Source organism: Corythoichthys intestinalis, chromosome 10 (genome assembly GCF_030265065.1).
Source record: "Corythoichthys intestinalis isolate RoL2023-P3 chromosome 10, ASM3026506v1, whole genome shotgun sequence".
In the NCBI taxonomy this organism is placed as follows: Eukaryota; Metazoa; Chordata; class Actinopteri; order Syngnathiformes; family Syngnathidae; genus Corythoichthys; species Corythoichthys intestinalis.
The window spans coordinates 10,912,902-10,927,548 of record NC_080404.1 but is presented as its reverse complement, the minus strand read 5'-3'; the positions used below and the strand labels follow the sequence as shown (position 1 = coordinate 10,927,548).

The window sequence follows — 14,647 nt, the reverse complement described above, 5'->3', positions numbered from 1 at the left end:
TTTAAAATTTTCAATAATTAATTAAAGACATAAGAGACATTGACTCTTAATAATATTTTTAAATTTAAATGTGTTGAATGTTTCCATTTTTTGTGCATTTTGGAGCAAAAGAAAAATGCCATTGTTTGGAGTGGGCGGGCATGTTTTCTTTCGGGCTGAGGAGCTTGGTGGGGTCAAAGTGCATCATTCGCTGTCATCTTGTAAATCTGCATTGCCTCCTAGGGCATGCCATGAACACTACATCCTTTTAATGCCAAATTGCGACATTGTTCGAATGGAGACGAAACCATATAAATGCACATTTGAAATTGTTTTGTATTCTAAGAGAGTTCCCATGTAAACGGCCCCTTGGAAGTACATTAATCCCTAAAAGTAAAGTAACTTAAGTAAATGTAACGGTGTACATGTAACGCTTTACTACCCACCTTTGGCCATAGACCACACGACCCCAAGAAGCAATACACTTTAATGAATAGAACACACACAACATAACAACAGCAATCACTACTCTCAGTCGTGTTTGCCACAATTACCCATCATCCATTGCGGCGGAACAGATAAATAACATTCGCTACAATAGTTTACTCTTTTATAGTTCATAAAAGAGTAAAATATTTACTTAACACATTGATGTGAAGTTAGTAAAGGCAACAAAGGTGCTGAAGAGAACTCTGGTTGAAGACGTGTTTTACCGTGGACGTGTGCAGGAATGTTTTGGTGTCAGAAAAGCGCACGATAGACGAGGCAGATCTGCGCATGTCTGAAAGAACGCTCAAAGAACACTGGGTACTGTACATAAAATGATTTTTTCTAATTTGACTTAACTGAGATACGTACATCAATTTAGACATGTTTCCCAGCCTCAAATGTCTACTTACTTATTAAAATTTAGTGTTCACAACACGTTGATGAAAATTGAGTTTGGTTCACTTATCATATTTATTTAATTTGTACATTTATTGGAGTACATGTAGTACCAAATGACAGAATAATCACTAAATGATTGAATGAATGAAAGAATAATTTGAGAACACAAGTTACATCAATAATATACTGTATATTGTACTGTTCAACCTTAATTGATAGTTTTTGCTCAAACCAGAGAGACAATGTCCACATTATGCTGCTTTTCCACTGCACAGTGCAACCTCCTAATGAGGGACAGACTACAGTGAATTGCTGACCCGAGAAGGGAACAAACTAAAAAGGTGAGTCTTAAGGACAGATGTCAGGTTGAGGGTTAGTGGACAACAACCCCAACAAATGAAACAATCGGGATAGCTTCTGAAAGAAAAGATTAGTAGTACTGTAAAACCTATTAAGGCATCTCTTCCCTTGCTTAGGTTTGCGCGCGTTTGTAATACCCTTAATTGTTTCGAAACATAGTAGAGAATTTACTGCCAAAGTAAAAATAGGGAGAATTCCCGTAATCCCCATTGTATGTAAAGCAAATTAAGAAAAATTCCAACATCGTGAATTGTTTTACCCATAAATATCACCATTTTAACACATCTGTGCTTAGCCCATGCTCGTACATACAGGCATCCCAGCTGTGTGTGCGTGCGTGAGCGTGTGTGTTTTTCTGTCTTAACTCGTGGAGAAGTAGACGCCACATCCTTTATGAGTAATAATTCAGCCAGGAACATTTATAATAATACGTTGAACATCAGCATTTTTTTTTTTGTGTCCCATCATATTTGAGGGGAAATCTTAATCAGGCTGCTTAGGACAGCTATGCTTATGCCCAAGCTCGTCGTCCATTGAATATGGTACGCCCGGTGGTGGCTCTGTCGTCCATTTAATGTCTCTAGTGGGGCAAACTGAAACCCCCCTCACCGTTATGGCGGTGATCTCTGGCGTTTCATGGTCCACATCTTAAATCCTTGGTTCTCACTCAGTAGATGTTGTCGCTTTTGAAAGCTTAGGTTTGAAAAAATTATATCCATCTCTTCTGTCCTTAGGTGTTTTTTGTTGTTGTTTTTTTTGGGTTAAGCAAAGCAAATGACCGTCTCTAAGGTGTTAGTCACATGATCTGTTTGAAAAATAATTTTGACCCTTTATAATTTTTTTTTTTTTTTCATTTCATTCACTGTTGTTGTTTTATTGCTCTACGACTTTTATAGACCACTTATCTTCTAGATTCCCCTTTCTTGTTGTTGTGTTTCTTCTTTCTCGCTCATCTTCTTTTCTTCTGTTCCTCCATAACCCCTTCATGTTCGCTGCTCTGTCTTAATAAATGAGATGAGTTCAATGATCACAATGGGAGTAGGTCATACTCCAATGTGAAACATTAAAACTGTTCGGACCAACCGGACACTCAGACTTCTATTCTCTGTGTCAAACAGCTGAACAGGACGGGTTTAAAAAAAAGAAAGAAAAAAAAAGTAGGTGAGTGAAAAATAGACATTTTTGAGAACTTTGAAAGTTTCTCATTTAAAATAAGGTTTTGGACACCCATCCTGGTACATAATAAATAATGAAAACTTCAAGATGACCCCCTTTGTCTACTCAAGTCTTTGATAATCACTATACATGCACTAAGACATGTGGGTGGATGTTAAAAAAAAGGAAATTGGTGTGTGAGTAAATGTAGATTTATTTAGCCCTGTGTTTTATTTTGAAAATCAACAGGGCTTAACGGGGAGTTAGCTGTATACTAGTAGTTAGTGATAACTTTACTGCATACAGTTTTTGATTTGGCTTGATTTTAATCTCTGCAAAGAAAAACATTTCCAGGGGAATTTTAATTTTAAGGGTTAAATTCCAATACCACAATATTTAAATATTTGCAGTGGGCTTTTAAAATATTTTTCAATTATGATTAAAGAATGTGAATGCGAGATACTGAGAATGAAAGTCTAAATATGCATAAAGTGAACATATAAATGTGAGTACATAACTCTATTTATTGTATTTAGCCTTGAAGCCTAGGACCTAGGCTTTATGATTAAAGCACTTAATGTATCTAATACATCGATATCATCCCATAATAAGCAATCCAAATGGCAACAAGGGTCAAAAATATAAAGGACAGCACACTAGTCATTTAGCCTGCTGTGTCCAAAATTGTCGCACTAGCGTTCGACTGCAGTGTATGTCTTTTTGTGGCTTTCCGGTAACTTGAAGTGAGAGCATGAGCGAGCATAAAGACACCATGATATTAACGAGATATTATCGCTTTTATAGACCCTGTTTTCCCAGCAAAGTCTTCATTTTAAATGAATATACTGCATTGGAAAGTTAATTATATGCAATTAAATTTTCGGCCACCAGGGGGGCGAGCCATCCCCCAACCCCCCCTCCCCCCCCCCCTTAATCTCTGCGTCAAATTTCCAAATATCTGCGCAGATAATTGGCCCAGCTGATAATTGGTTCTATCTCTAACCATGACATTATGCCTTGTTTCCTGGAAAAACATAAGAGTACATTAAAAAAAAGAAAGTTTTAAACACCACTTTAAAATATCCTTCAATGTTATAATTATTAAAATAAATCATAGTCACAGACTTCCAATGTTTTAAGAAGAATGAATAAATGCTAAAAACTTTTAACCATTTCGACAGTTGCCCTTCTTAGCACCTTTTATACTGAACTGACAGCGATCTGATCAAGAGACTGTAAGGACAAATGTAGCAGTCCAAACCAAATTCACAGTCACAAAATGAAGACATCAGTCATATTTCAATTGAAACGCCCATCAAAGTTAGTTCACTGTCCACCGGGGATTACCCTCAATTTCTTTTTCCTCTGAGATATTCAGTGGCAGTGGCAGCCATCTCATAGCCAAGCTGCAGCCATGTGATGGAATGACTTTGCGAGCTTGTGCCTGCGCTATCTCTCTCAGTGCTGTCAAAGAGAAGCCTCCAGTCAGTGCTTAGTGGCACAAGATGCATTACATTGCAGTGACATTCCAAATAGCCCCCCGAGGTGTACCGCCATTGCCGTGACTGACAGGCCAGGTTGGGAAACCTGTGCTGTCCTATAATTCACTGGATTCTCCGCTCTCTGTGCTCCCATGAAACCACTCTCATTCTAACGTCCCAAGTTATACAAAACTGTAACTTGTCACAACATAGCATCCCGCTGGTGTATTTATTTTACTATATCAGAAAATATATAGTTTGATATCCATTACAGTTTTGGCTCGGTTCTTACCATCATGATTTATTGCTCAGGAAAAAAAATGGTGGCAATCCGTTGACTGCAGCCACACCCACAAAATGTAGAGTAGTCAATCTCAGTGGAACACAAATGTCTGCAACATGCTTTCCTGGTGGTGCCCTGTAAATCTAAGAAACAATATTTGATTGAATAATGCTTTTGATAGTTTACCTCATTAAAAAGGTGATCTGCTTTATGTGGTACATCTCATTTAGTCTATGTAGCACTATCTACGATATCTAATATAACAGGTTGACGACATAATGATCTGAGTATTCATATGTATAGTAAGTTATGTAAATTAAAGTTTGCATGCTTACTTATTAAGTCAAAATTATTGCAAGCCAGTTGTACTTAATCATACAATGTATTATGTACAATGTACACTCATAAACCAAAATGCTAATGTTTTGCGATAAATGTAATCATTTTTAGTGGAGGGGGATGTAGTTTGGAGCTTACTGTACATGGAAACTAAAGATGCACCGATACCGATACTAGTATCGGCAGGGGGCGCCGATCCGGCCCGAAATGGTGGTATCGGTATCGGCGAGCACCAACAAAGACGGCGCCGATACCATTTACCGGTCCATTATTATAACATTTGACCGCAGCCTTTTTTTCCTCCTGGCGCTCACTACACTCTGTCGCTGTGTTGTGTGATGACACGTGAACACCAAGCAGCTATCGCTATTGGGCTGCTCCAGACCAATGAGAGTGGGCCAATAGCCACTCTGACCAATGACAAGGGCGCTTTTTCATATGGAGGAAATCAAACCAGGAGAAATGGCGGCGGTCGGGAAATATTTCAAAATAGAAATCCCGTCGATTAAAATCAATGGCTGCATGCAAGATTTGCGGCCTGAAAGTTTGGAGATGTGGAGTTAAATCGGCCAGTTTCAATACCTCGAACCTAATAAAACATTTGAAGACGAAACGTGAATGAACACGACGAGTTTGAGCCTGGAAGAGCAGGACTGCACTCCAGAGTAAGGGCGCTGGACCGGAGCAACAATCTCTGGTCAGTTCACTACGTCTACTTTACTTTTATTGTCTTTTACTGAAAGAAATGCCGCAGTAATTTGGGAACTGTTTCCAAAGTAGGCTTGCCACTTTTCAGAAATTGAAACAAGGGACTCCCCCCTCCCGAGAAAAAGGAGGCTAATAGAGAGACGGGATGCTGTGGTCAATTATTATTACTTATAATTGTTAGCGTCCGCAAATGCGGAAACAAGGTTGAACCTCGGAGCAGACAACAAGCGGGGGATACGTACAAGGGTTTAATGATTGCAAACAAAAAATATCACGCGATCGCGGGATAGTAGAAATAAAAAAAGGAGTCCGTGACAGCAGGTCGACGGAGCTCAATACTACAAACTCGACGGTTAACTAAGACGATAGGCAGCGAGCCAAAAAGCCAAAATAAAAACACTCAAATACCTGCACAGGGTAGAGGTTACAAACGAGAGCAGCACACTGACAGAAAAAACCCAATGCAGGGGCGTAACAAGCAAATGTAGCGAGACTATAGTGCGAGATGTCAAATGGCGATCAGCAAGGCAAATATCTCGGCAGCCTTCTCTGAGAGCACCCGTGCTTAAATGCAGCGTTGATGAGCCTGCATTGGATTCAGGTGCGACGTCAGGAACGCCCCCACTACCAGCCCAGCAACAAAACACAATCTAACCAGCAGCAGAATGTGACAATAATTTCATGAAAGTTGCACTGTTTGGACTTTAAAAAAGTGTATTCAGTTCATTCAGAGTTTATTATTATGAATTTATTTTTACTTTCTTACTGTTGGGCTAGTATTATACATGTTTTATTAATTTAACAAATGTAGCACTATTTTGGCCTTTGAGAGCCAAAGGTTTATTCAACTATTGTCTACTAGGGTTTAGTGTACTTTTTCCTATTTTGCAAAGGTAAGCAACAGCCTGACAAAGCCTTGATAGCAATGATTTCACATCCAATTATGTAGCTCTTTGGGGAAAAAAAAAAAAAATATATATATATATATATATATATATATATATATATATATATATATATACACACACACACACACACACACACACATATATATATATATATATATATGTAAACGGGGTGGTATCGGTATGGTATCGGTATCGGCCGATACTGCACAGCCAGGTATCGGTATCGGGGCCAAAAAATGGTATCGGTGCAACACTAATGGAAACCCAACCAAAAGCCCCTGCAGTTTGCTGGGTTATATATAGTAATTCAACACTTACTAGTTGAGAGCATAAATGTCAGTTTTTTTGTCCTTCTGCAAAAGAAATGTATGATCTTCTGCCTGAAATCTGTTATTTTAGTTTATGTTCTAACTCTGTTTTAAATCTGCAGATCAAGTATTGTTATCCTTTATAGTAGGGGTCAGCAACCTTTTTGGTGGGGAGTGCCATTTTCAAATGTTCTTGTCAATCAGTGTGCCACACCAAGATTAATGACGAAAAACCGAATTGTTATATCCAACAGAGCTATAATTTTACTCCAAAGATAACAACAAACATAGATTGAAATCCTACAACTACCATTCTTCTTTATCAACTAACTAAAAAAAAAAATAATAATAAATGCATATTGTAGAAAATTTCAAAACTTGAAAATAAGTGCAACAGTGATAACAGCTGTAGAGCAGCATCATCTGATGTAAACATATCACTTGAGGGTTCTTTTCACCGGATACTTTTTATTTGTATTTGAGAATTTTTTTTTAATGACTACTGTTACTTTTGTAATATTAGTTTGAGTAACACTAGTCTCACTTGAATAAACCTTTGGGCTACTCTAACCACCTCTGTTAGAAAACCAATGAAAGGTTTTTACAGTATGTGGTCTAATCAGAATGTGTTATCTACAAACACTATGACAAAGCACAGAGAGGCAAATATTTGCTAAAAAAAAAAAAAAAAACTCGCTCGCCGAGTACAATCATCTAATCTGGTGTGCTTTATAATCTAAAACAAAATATATAATAATATATACCGTAATTTTCGGACAATAAACCGCTACTTTTTTCCTTTATTTTGAATCATGCGGTTTATAGTCCAGTGCTGCGTATTTGTTCATTTATTTGGGTTAATAGATAACACTTTTTTTTCACAGTGGCGTCATAACACTGTCATAAGACCTTAATAATTATGACATGACACTATCATGGGCATTACTGAATGCTTTTGTCATTGTCATCCGGCAAATTATGTCACTAACTCAATTTATGTCCAGCTTGGATCTTTTACATCCATTCAAAAGTGAGATAATTTGCCAGGTAACACTAAATGACATCAGTTATAAGCATTCATAAAATCATGACAGTGTAATGTCATAATTATGATTTTCTAATGACAGCCATATGATCCCACTGTCAAATAAAGTGTTACCAAATACCACAACTAGCAATTAATGAAACAACTGAAACAGTAACTGTGGCGCTGCAATGCATCCTAGGAAGTATGTTGGACAACAACAGTCAGGTGCGCCTTATAGTATGAAAATTACGGAACTTGTATATTATGCACTCAACTGGGATTTGGCTCCAGGTCCTCTACCATTCGCAAAGCCCACTGAAAATGAAATGAACCTCCAAAAAGTCTAATAGTTGTTTTATTTAGTTCATTATGTATATGGGCACTAAAAACTGAAACTAAAAAAAAAACGTGTTTCTGGACAGCACCGGGCCAGAACACGAAAGGCTCACATTTTTTTATCAAAAGTCTTACTAAACCTCCATTCTGATATGCTTAGCCATTCTGCCCTTAACCCTCTAATGAAGCAGGGCAAAAGAGCCCATGGGCTTTAGGCTCTCCCTCTTGCACGAACTTAACAAGAAGCCCCCCATCTTAACTCGCCTTCTTCCTAAAGATATATGCATAGAGTGGCACACTCAGCCGCACACCTCCCAATCCCCAAACCACTAACCCTCAGACCAATCTGTCCATGGCACTGAAGTATTATTAGACTTACACGCTCTCTGAGGGGAAACAGTGAGTGCTGAGAGCTGGAGGATGAGAAATGCTACAGGGGTTACTAGTTCCATTAAAATGGCACTCACCAGGGCCTTGGTTATCATCGACCCTGACGTTCTCAGCAATGTGGGCGGGCTCACTGATCCACGACCATCTACTCTGTCTTTTAGGATTTGAAGGAAACCAGTGTGAAACTGACACCAATGAGTGCAGCTCTAATCCTTGTGGAGACCATGGCAAGTGCAAGGACTGGGTCAACGGGTACAGGTGATAAGTCTCAGTTTTTCAAAATGCACAAAATTACATCCTAGGGTATTTTCCTTACCTAGGTTGCACTTTTTTTTTTTTTTTTTTTTTTTTTTTTGTAGTTTGGCTGGTCTTGCGATATACACTTCTGTACTACTTGTATAGTGGTACCGCTACACACAAATTTAATTTGTTCCAGGTGGTATGTTTGTATGTCAATCGGGATTTTCCCATAAGAATGCATTATAATTCGATGAATTTATTCCAAATCCTTAATAAATACTGCTGGTACAATTACACATAGCAAAACAAATAAATTATAAATACAATTCGGAATAATAATATTATAATAGTAATAAAACAAAAACAATAATTATGTAACGAATCAGGTTCTAATGTAGCGGTTGTGTTTTTGCATGGTGTTCCTAAACGCACTGTGTGACTGACGACAGAGAGATGTGCGTTAAGAGTTTTTACTTTCACTTTTCATTTTCTGTTGTTGTTGCCGTCGGTTACGGCGGACAGTAGTTGTGTTGTGTTGTACAAGTTCTGAAATATAAATGATTAAAAACTTGACAAAGCTGGTGATTTTCATGCCGATGTTACAACAATAATAATTGTTACCTTTACCCATAAAGATTGGTGAGCAGAGGTCGGAGGAGGACCGTCGAGATTGTAGACATATTCCGACCGTATTGTCGAAAGAGTTCACCGCGCTAATACTAATATTTTTCTATCATTTCCATCATAGTTTAAATGCTAAGCGTCACCTTTTTCCTTTTTTTCACCACCTGCGCTAACCTTCTTGGGAAAGGATCGTATGTCGATGCAATTGTATGTCGAGGTACCACTGTATAATGTTAAAATATAGAAATTAAAGCGGAAGTTCAGGATTTTTGACGTTAAGCTTAATCTTTGCGTTAGCAGGGGTTTAGTCAATTGGTGGAGTTGATTTCAACAAATTCCATTTTGTTTCCAAGTTATTTGTTAGTTTCAGGGCTCTGGAGTGGCTACGCTAGCGTGAGTCAACCATTATAGCATGCCAATAAAAAAACAACATATGCACAGTTGAAAATCATCGATGACCCATGTAATTAATCGTGTTGGCTATGTTTTCAGGATAAAGTTATTAAAACTTATCATTGCATGTCAATAATTGCAGTATGAACAGCAACATTTCTAATCCAGAAGCTCTGCAGAGGAGCAGGGTGGAGTGATATCACATCGGGTTTTTTTCACCGCAGATTTTTTTATGTCGTAGCCAGCAGCAAGTGACCAGTTTATATTTTTCCTCGTTTTTCATAGGGAATTTGTGGAAACTTTTCTTTGCCCGTTTCTTCTGTATGTTTCAAAACCTCCAAATTCACATTTCACCATGTTGCCGGCCATCAGTTAACTCAGCAGACTGATGCTGCATTCGATGCAGGTGGGAAGTCAGAGTTTCCGACCTCTGATCTGGAAAAATATCATTAATACGCCTCAACTATTTGATCACTTATGAGAAGTCAGGTTTGCTGGAGGCAACTTGTACCCTCCGAGCAGGATAAGTCTGACTTCCCACCTTCCTCAAATGCAGCGTGAGAACGAATGACCGAAGCACTCCTCTTAATTGGGGTCGTATTACACATCTAAAAAAACACAGTCCTGCAGAATGAAATGAACTACAGAAGTTCGGTGTGACATTGCTTTGGCCGTATGGGTTTTTTGAAACAATGATCTATGTTTTGAAATTATTTGACTCTGTTGGATCTGTTCTTAGATCTGTATCATTTTTTTATTGGCATTCTATAATGGTGCCATTGACTCGCACTAGCTTAGCCACTCCGGAGCCCTGAAACTAACAAACAACTTGCAAACGAAACGGAATTTGTTGAAATCAACTCCACCAACTAACTAAACTCCTGCTAACTCGAAGATTAAGCCCAATGTCAAAAATCCTCAACTTCCGCTTTAACAATTTCTTAAACGTTATTTCACGCCAAGGAAAAAATTCCTGCAACCAGCCGTGACCAGGGCTCTCTTGGATTGGCTGTTACAGCTAAACTAACTGAACTGTCAAAGAGTATTCACTACAATCGTTTGTAAAAGGCTGTGTGAATGCTCCGAAGGACGAAGAAAGTTGATGAAGTGGCTGAGCTGAAATGCTGAAATGTTGAAACTTGCTCAGCTAAAGGAAGCTTACATTACTTAGTATTAGCACACTGTTAGCCTAAAACATTTCAGGTGAAAAGTAGTATCGAGACTGCTGCTTTTGCATTTTCAATTCTTTGAAGTGCTTTTTTGTTTTTGAAGTAATACCAATGTCTTTTTACTTGGCAAAGACATATGCGTACGATATATGTTTATATATGATTTTTTTTCTGACAACAAGACATATGCGTACGATATATGTGTATGTATGATTTTTTTTCTGACAACCTGAACGGATAATTCCGCATGTACAGTGGAGCAAATAAGTATTTAGTCAACCACTAATTGTGCAAGTTCTCCCACTTGATAATATTAGAGAGGCCTGTAATTGTCAACATTGGTAAACCTCAACCATGAGAGACAGAATGTGTAAAAAAACCAGAAATTCACATAGTTTGATTTTTAAAGAATTTATTTGCAAATCATGGTGGAAAATAAGTATTTGGTCAATACCAAAAGTTCATCTCAATACTTTGTTATGTACCCTTTGTTGGCAATAACGGAGGCCAAACGTTTTCCGTAACTCTTCACAAGCTTTTCACACACTGTTGCTGGTATTTTGGCCCATTCCTCCATGCAGATCTCCTCTAGAGCAGTGATGTTTTGGGCCTGTTGTTGGCCAACACGGACTTTCAACTCCCTCTACAGTTTTTCTATGGGGCTGAGATATGGAGACTGGCCAGGCCACTCCAGGACCTTGAATTGCTTCTTACGAAGCCACTCCTTTGTTGCCCTGGCTGTGTGTTTGGGATCCTTGCTGATGGAAGGAGATTTTCACTCAAAATCTCTCGATACATTCATTCCTTCCTTTACACAGATCAGTCGTCCTGGTACCTTTGCAGAAAAACAGCCCCAAAGCATGATGTTTCCACCCTCATGCTTCACAATGGGTATGGTATTCTTCGGATGCAAATCAGTATTCTTTCTCCTCCAAACACGAGAAAGTTCTATTTTGGTTTCATCTGACCATAACACATTTTCCCAGACCTCTTCTGGATCATCCAAATACTCTCTAGCGAACCACAGACGGGCCTGGACGTGTACTGGCTTCAGCAGGGGGACACCTCTGGCAGTGTAGGATTTAAGTCCCTGACTGCGCATTGTGTTACTGATAGTAGCCTTTGTTACTGTGGCCCCAGCTCTCTTTAGGTCATTCACTAGGTCCCCCCGTGTGGTTCTGGGATTTTTGCTCACCGTTCTTGTTATCATTTTGACGCCACAGGGTGAGATCTTGTAATGGACCCTAAATCGAGGGAGATTATCAGTGGTCTTGTTGTATGTCTTCCATTTTCTAATAATTGCTCCCACAGTTGATTTCTTTACACCAAGTGTTTTACCTATTGCAGATTCAGTCTTCCCAGCCTGGTGGAGGTCTACAATTTTGTCTCTGGTGTCCTTCGACAGCTCTTTGGTCTTGGCCAAAGTGGAGTTTGGAGTGTGACTGACTGAGGTTGTAGACAGGTGTCTTTTACACCGATAATGAGTTAAAACAGGTGCCATTAATACAGGAAACGAGTGGAGACCACGTTAGAAGAAATTTGACCTCTTTGACAGCCAGAAATCTTGCTTGTTTGTAGGTGACCAAATACTTATTTTCCACTCTAATTTGGAAATAAATTCTTTAAAAATCAAACAATGTGATTTTCTGTTTTTTTTCCACATTCTGTCTCTCATGGTTGAGGTTGACCCATGTTGACAATTACAGGCCACTCTAATCTTTTTAACTTGGAGAACTTGCACAATTGGTGTTTGACTAAATACTTATTTGCCCCACTGTACTTGTGATAAAAAGGAAACTTATAAAAATAAAAATAAATGAATAAGAAGTCTATTAAAATGAACCACTATCTATACAGTATACACCATCCAATTATTTGATCTTTTTTTTTTTCCTGTTTTGATTTCATTTAAGCTGTGTTTGTGAACTGGGATTTTCCGGTCTTCACTGCGAGCAGGACATCAACGAGTGCTCCTCAGAGCCTTGTCTCAACGGTGGCACTTGTCAAGACCGAGTGAACAAGTAAGAACAGAATATAAGGTAGAATTTATAACAGCATTTTGTTTGAGATGGGACACTGGTATATGACTTGTGTTCTGGCAGCATTGATTCATTTGTTATTCATCAATCTCCCCGCGACTGACTGGCGACAAGTTTCGGACGTAGTTGGCCTTTCGCCCAAAATCATATGGATAGGCCCCAGTACCCTGCAACCCTACAGGATAAGCTTCACTGAAAATGGCTGGATGTTATATTTTTAAATGTGTAGGCGTATTCCTCTTTTAAGTGGTTAATCCTTGGCATACTGTTAGTTCTGTAAAATGCTCTCATGAAGACAGAGAGTCGATTCAGCTGGAAAACATCATGTATCTTGAGTCCAGCTTGAGTCCAGAGCTATAGTACAGCTTCTCTCTGGTGTGCCTAACGAGAGCCCCGGGGCTTGAGGGCTTAGTCGAACAGATGGATAGAGCAGTCCCAGGGCCAATTTGAGCCCTAAATGGTTTGTCTCCAGTTTGTCTCCCGTCATGAGTTGGCTCCCGTGTGACCCGGGCCTGCTCAATATAATGCTCACCTTATTGCACAGTCCGGTGTGCTTTAACCTCCCGCCCACTACAAGAACAACACTCTCACCGTTATCTTCATCTCACTGACACAACAAGTTGAATAAACTGTTGTACACTGAGCTGATTCATCTTGCTCTGCCATGTGCTCAACAGTGTCTTTTCACATCTGTACACATTCACATTCCATTTTTATCACGCTGCACGCACATGGAAATAATGAAACGTTATCAACTGATGCAGTTTTGTTTCATAAGAAGCTCAAAAGCAGCATTGGCTGGCAGGCTGCGAGGCGAGCGAGCGTTAATCACCAGGGCACTGTTCCTGACCAGTTGAGCCTTTTAGGGCTTCCATAATTAGAGAGCACAGTGCCTTTATGCCACATGAAAAAGAAAGTCTTCCATGTCACCAAAATTGAATATAATGTTGCTAATTTTATGAAGACAAATTACGCCATTATTATAATAATATTTTGATTTCAGACCACCTATAAATAGGGAAGCCACTGCCTCAGAGACGTAAGGTCAGAAGATATTAGAGCCACTGACAGCTGGGGAAAGGAATTTGAATGGAGTAAACTGCATTATCAGACTCATTAGGCTATTCCCTTCAGTAATAAGTCATCAAGCATAATTCAAAGTGAGTTGCACCATGGGAAACTTAATTGCTGCTATACTGTTCCTGTTCGTAAGAGATGCCAGTCAAGCATGAAAAAAATGGGGTTTATTTCAAAGTTTCTCTTAACTATTCAAACAGTTTTATCAATGATCCATCCGTCCGTCCGTCCGTCCGTCCGTCCGTCCATCCATCCATCCATCCATCCATCCATCCATCCATCCATCCGTCCATCCATTATCTACCAATTAATCTGAGGTTGGTCGCGGGGGCAGAAGCTCTAGCAGGGAAGCCCAGACTTCCCCCTCCCCAGCCACTTCAACCAGCTTCTCCGGAGGGATCTCAAGGCATTCCCAGGCCAGAGGAGCAACATAGTTTCTCCTGCATGTCCTGGGTCGTCCCCGGGATCTCCCCCTGGTGGACATGGCCGGAACACCTTTCTAGTTAGGCATCCGAACTAGATGCCCAAGTGACCTCAGCTGTCCCCTCTCGACTCGGAGGAGTAGCGGGTTGACCCTGAGTCTGTCCCGGATGAACAAGCTTCTCACCCTGTCTCCAAGGGAGAGCCCAGACACCCTGTGGCGGAAACTCAATTCTGCCGCATATATTCGGGATTTTGTTTTTCTGTCACGACCCACAGCTCATGAATGTAGGTGACGGTAGAAATGTAGATCGACTGGTAAATTGAGAGATTTGCCTTTTGGCTCAGCTTCTTCTTCACCACTACGGACCGGTGCAGAATCCGCATCACTGCAGATGCTGCACCAATTCTCCTGATCATTTCCTGCTCCGTCCTGCCCTCACGCATCAACACCCCAAGATCCTTGAACTCCTCCACTTGGGGCAGGATCTCATCCCTGACCCAGAGAGGGCACCCTTCTCAA

At 39.7% G+C, this 14,647-nt stretch overlaps 1 protein-coding gene across 1 annotated transcript in view; it reads left to right on the top strand.

Annotated features, from left to right (window-relative positions):
* eys (eyes shut homolog) overlaps window positions 1-14,647 on the top strand; it is a 522,745-nt gene that overhangs the window by 196,644 nt on the left and 311,454 nt on the right. Inside the window, exons 26-27 of the mRNA XM_057847548.1 lie at window positions 8,324-8,420; window positions 12,502-12,609. Of these exons, the coding sequence (XP_057703531.1) occupies window positions 8,324-8,420; window positions 12,502-12,609 (205 nt within the window). The remainder of the gene's footprint in view (window positions 1-8,323; window positions 8,421-12,501; window positions 12,610-14,647) is intronic.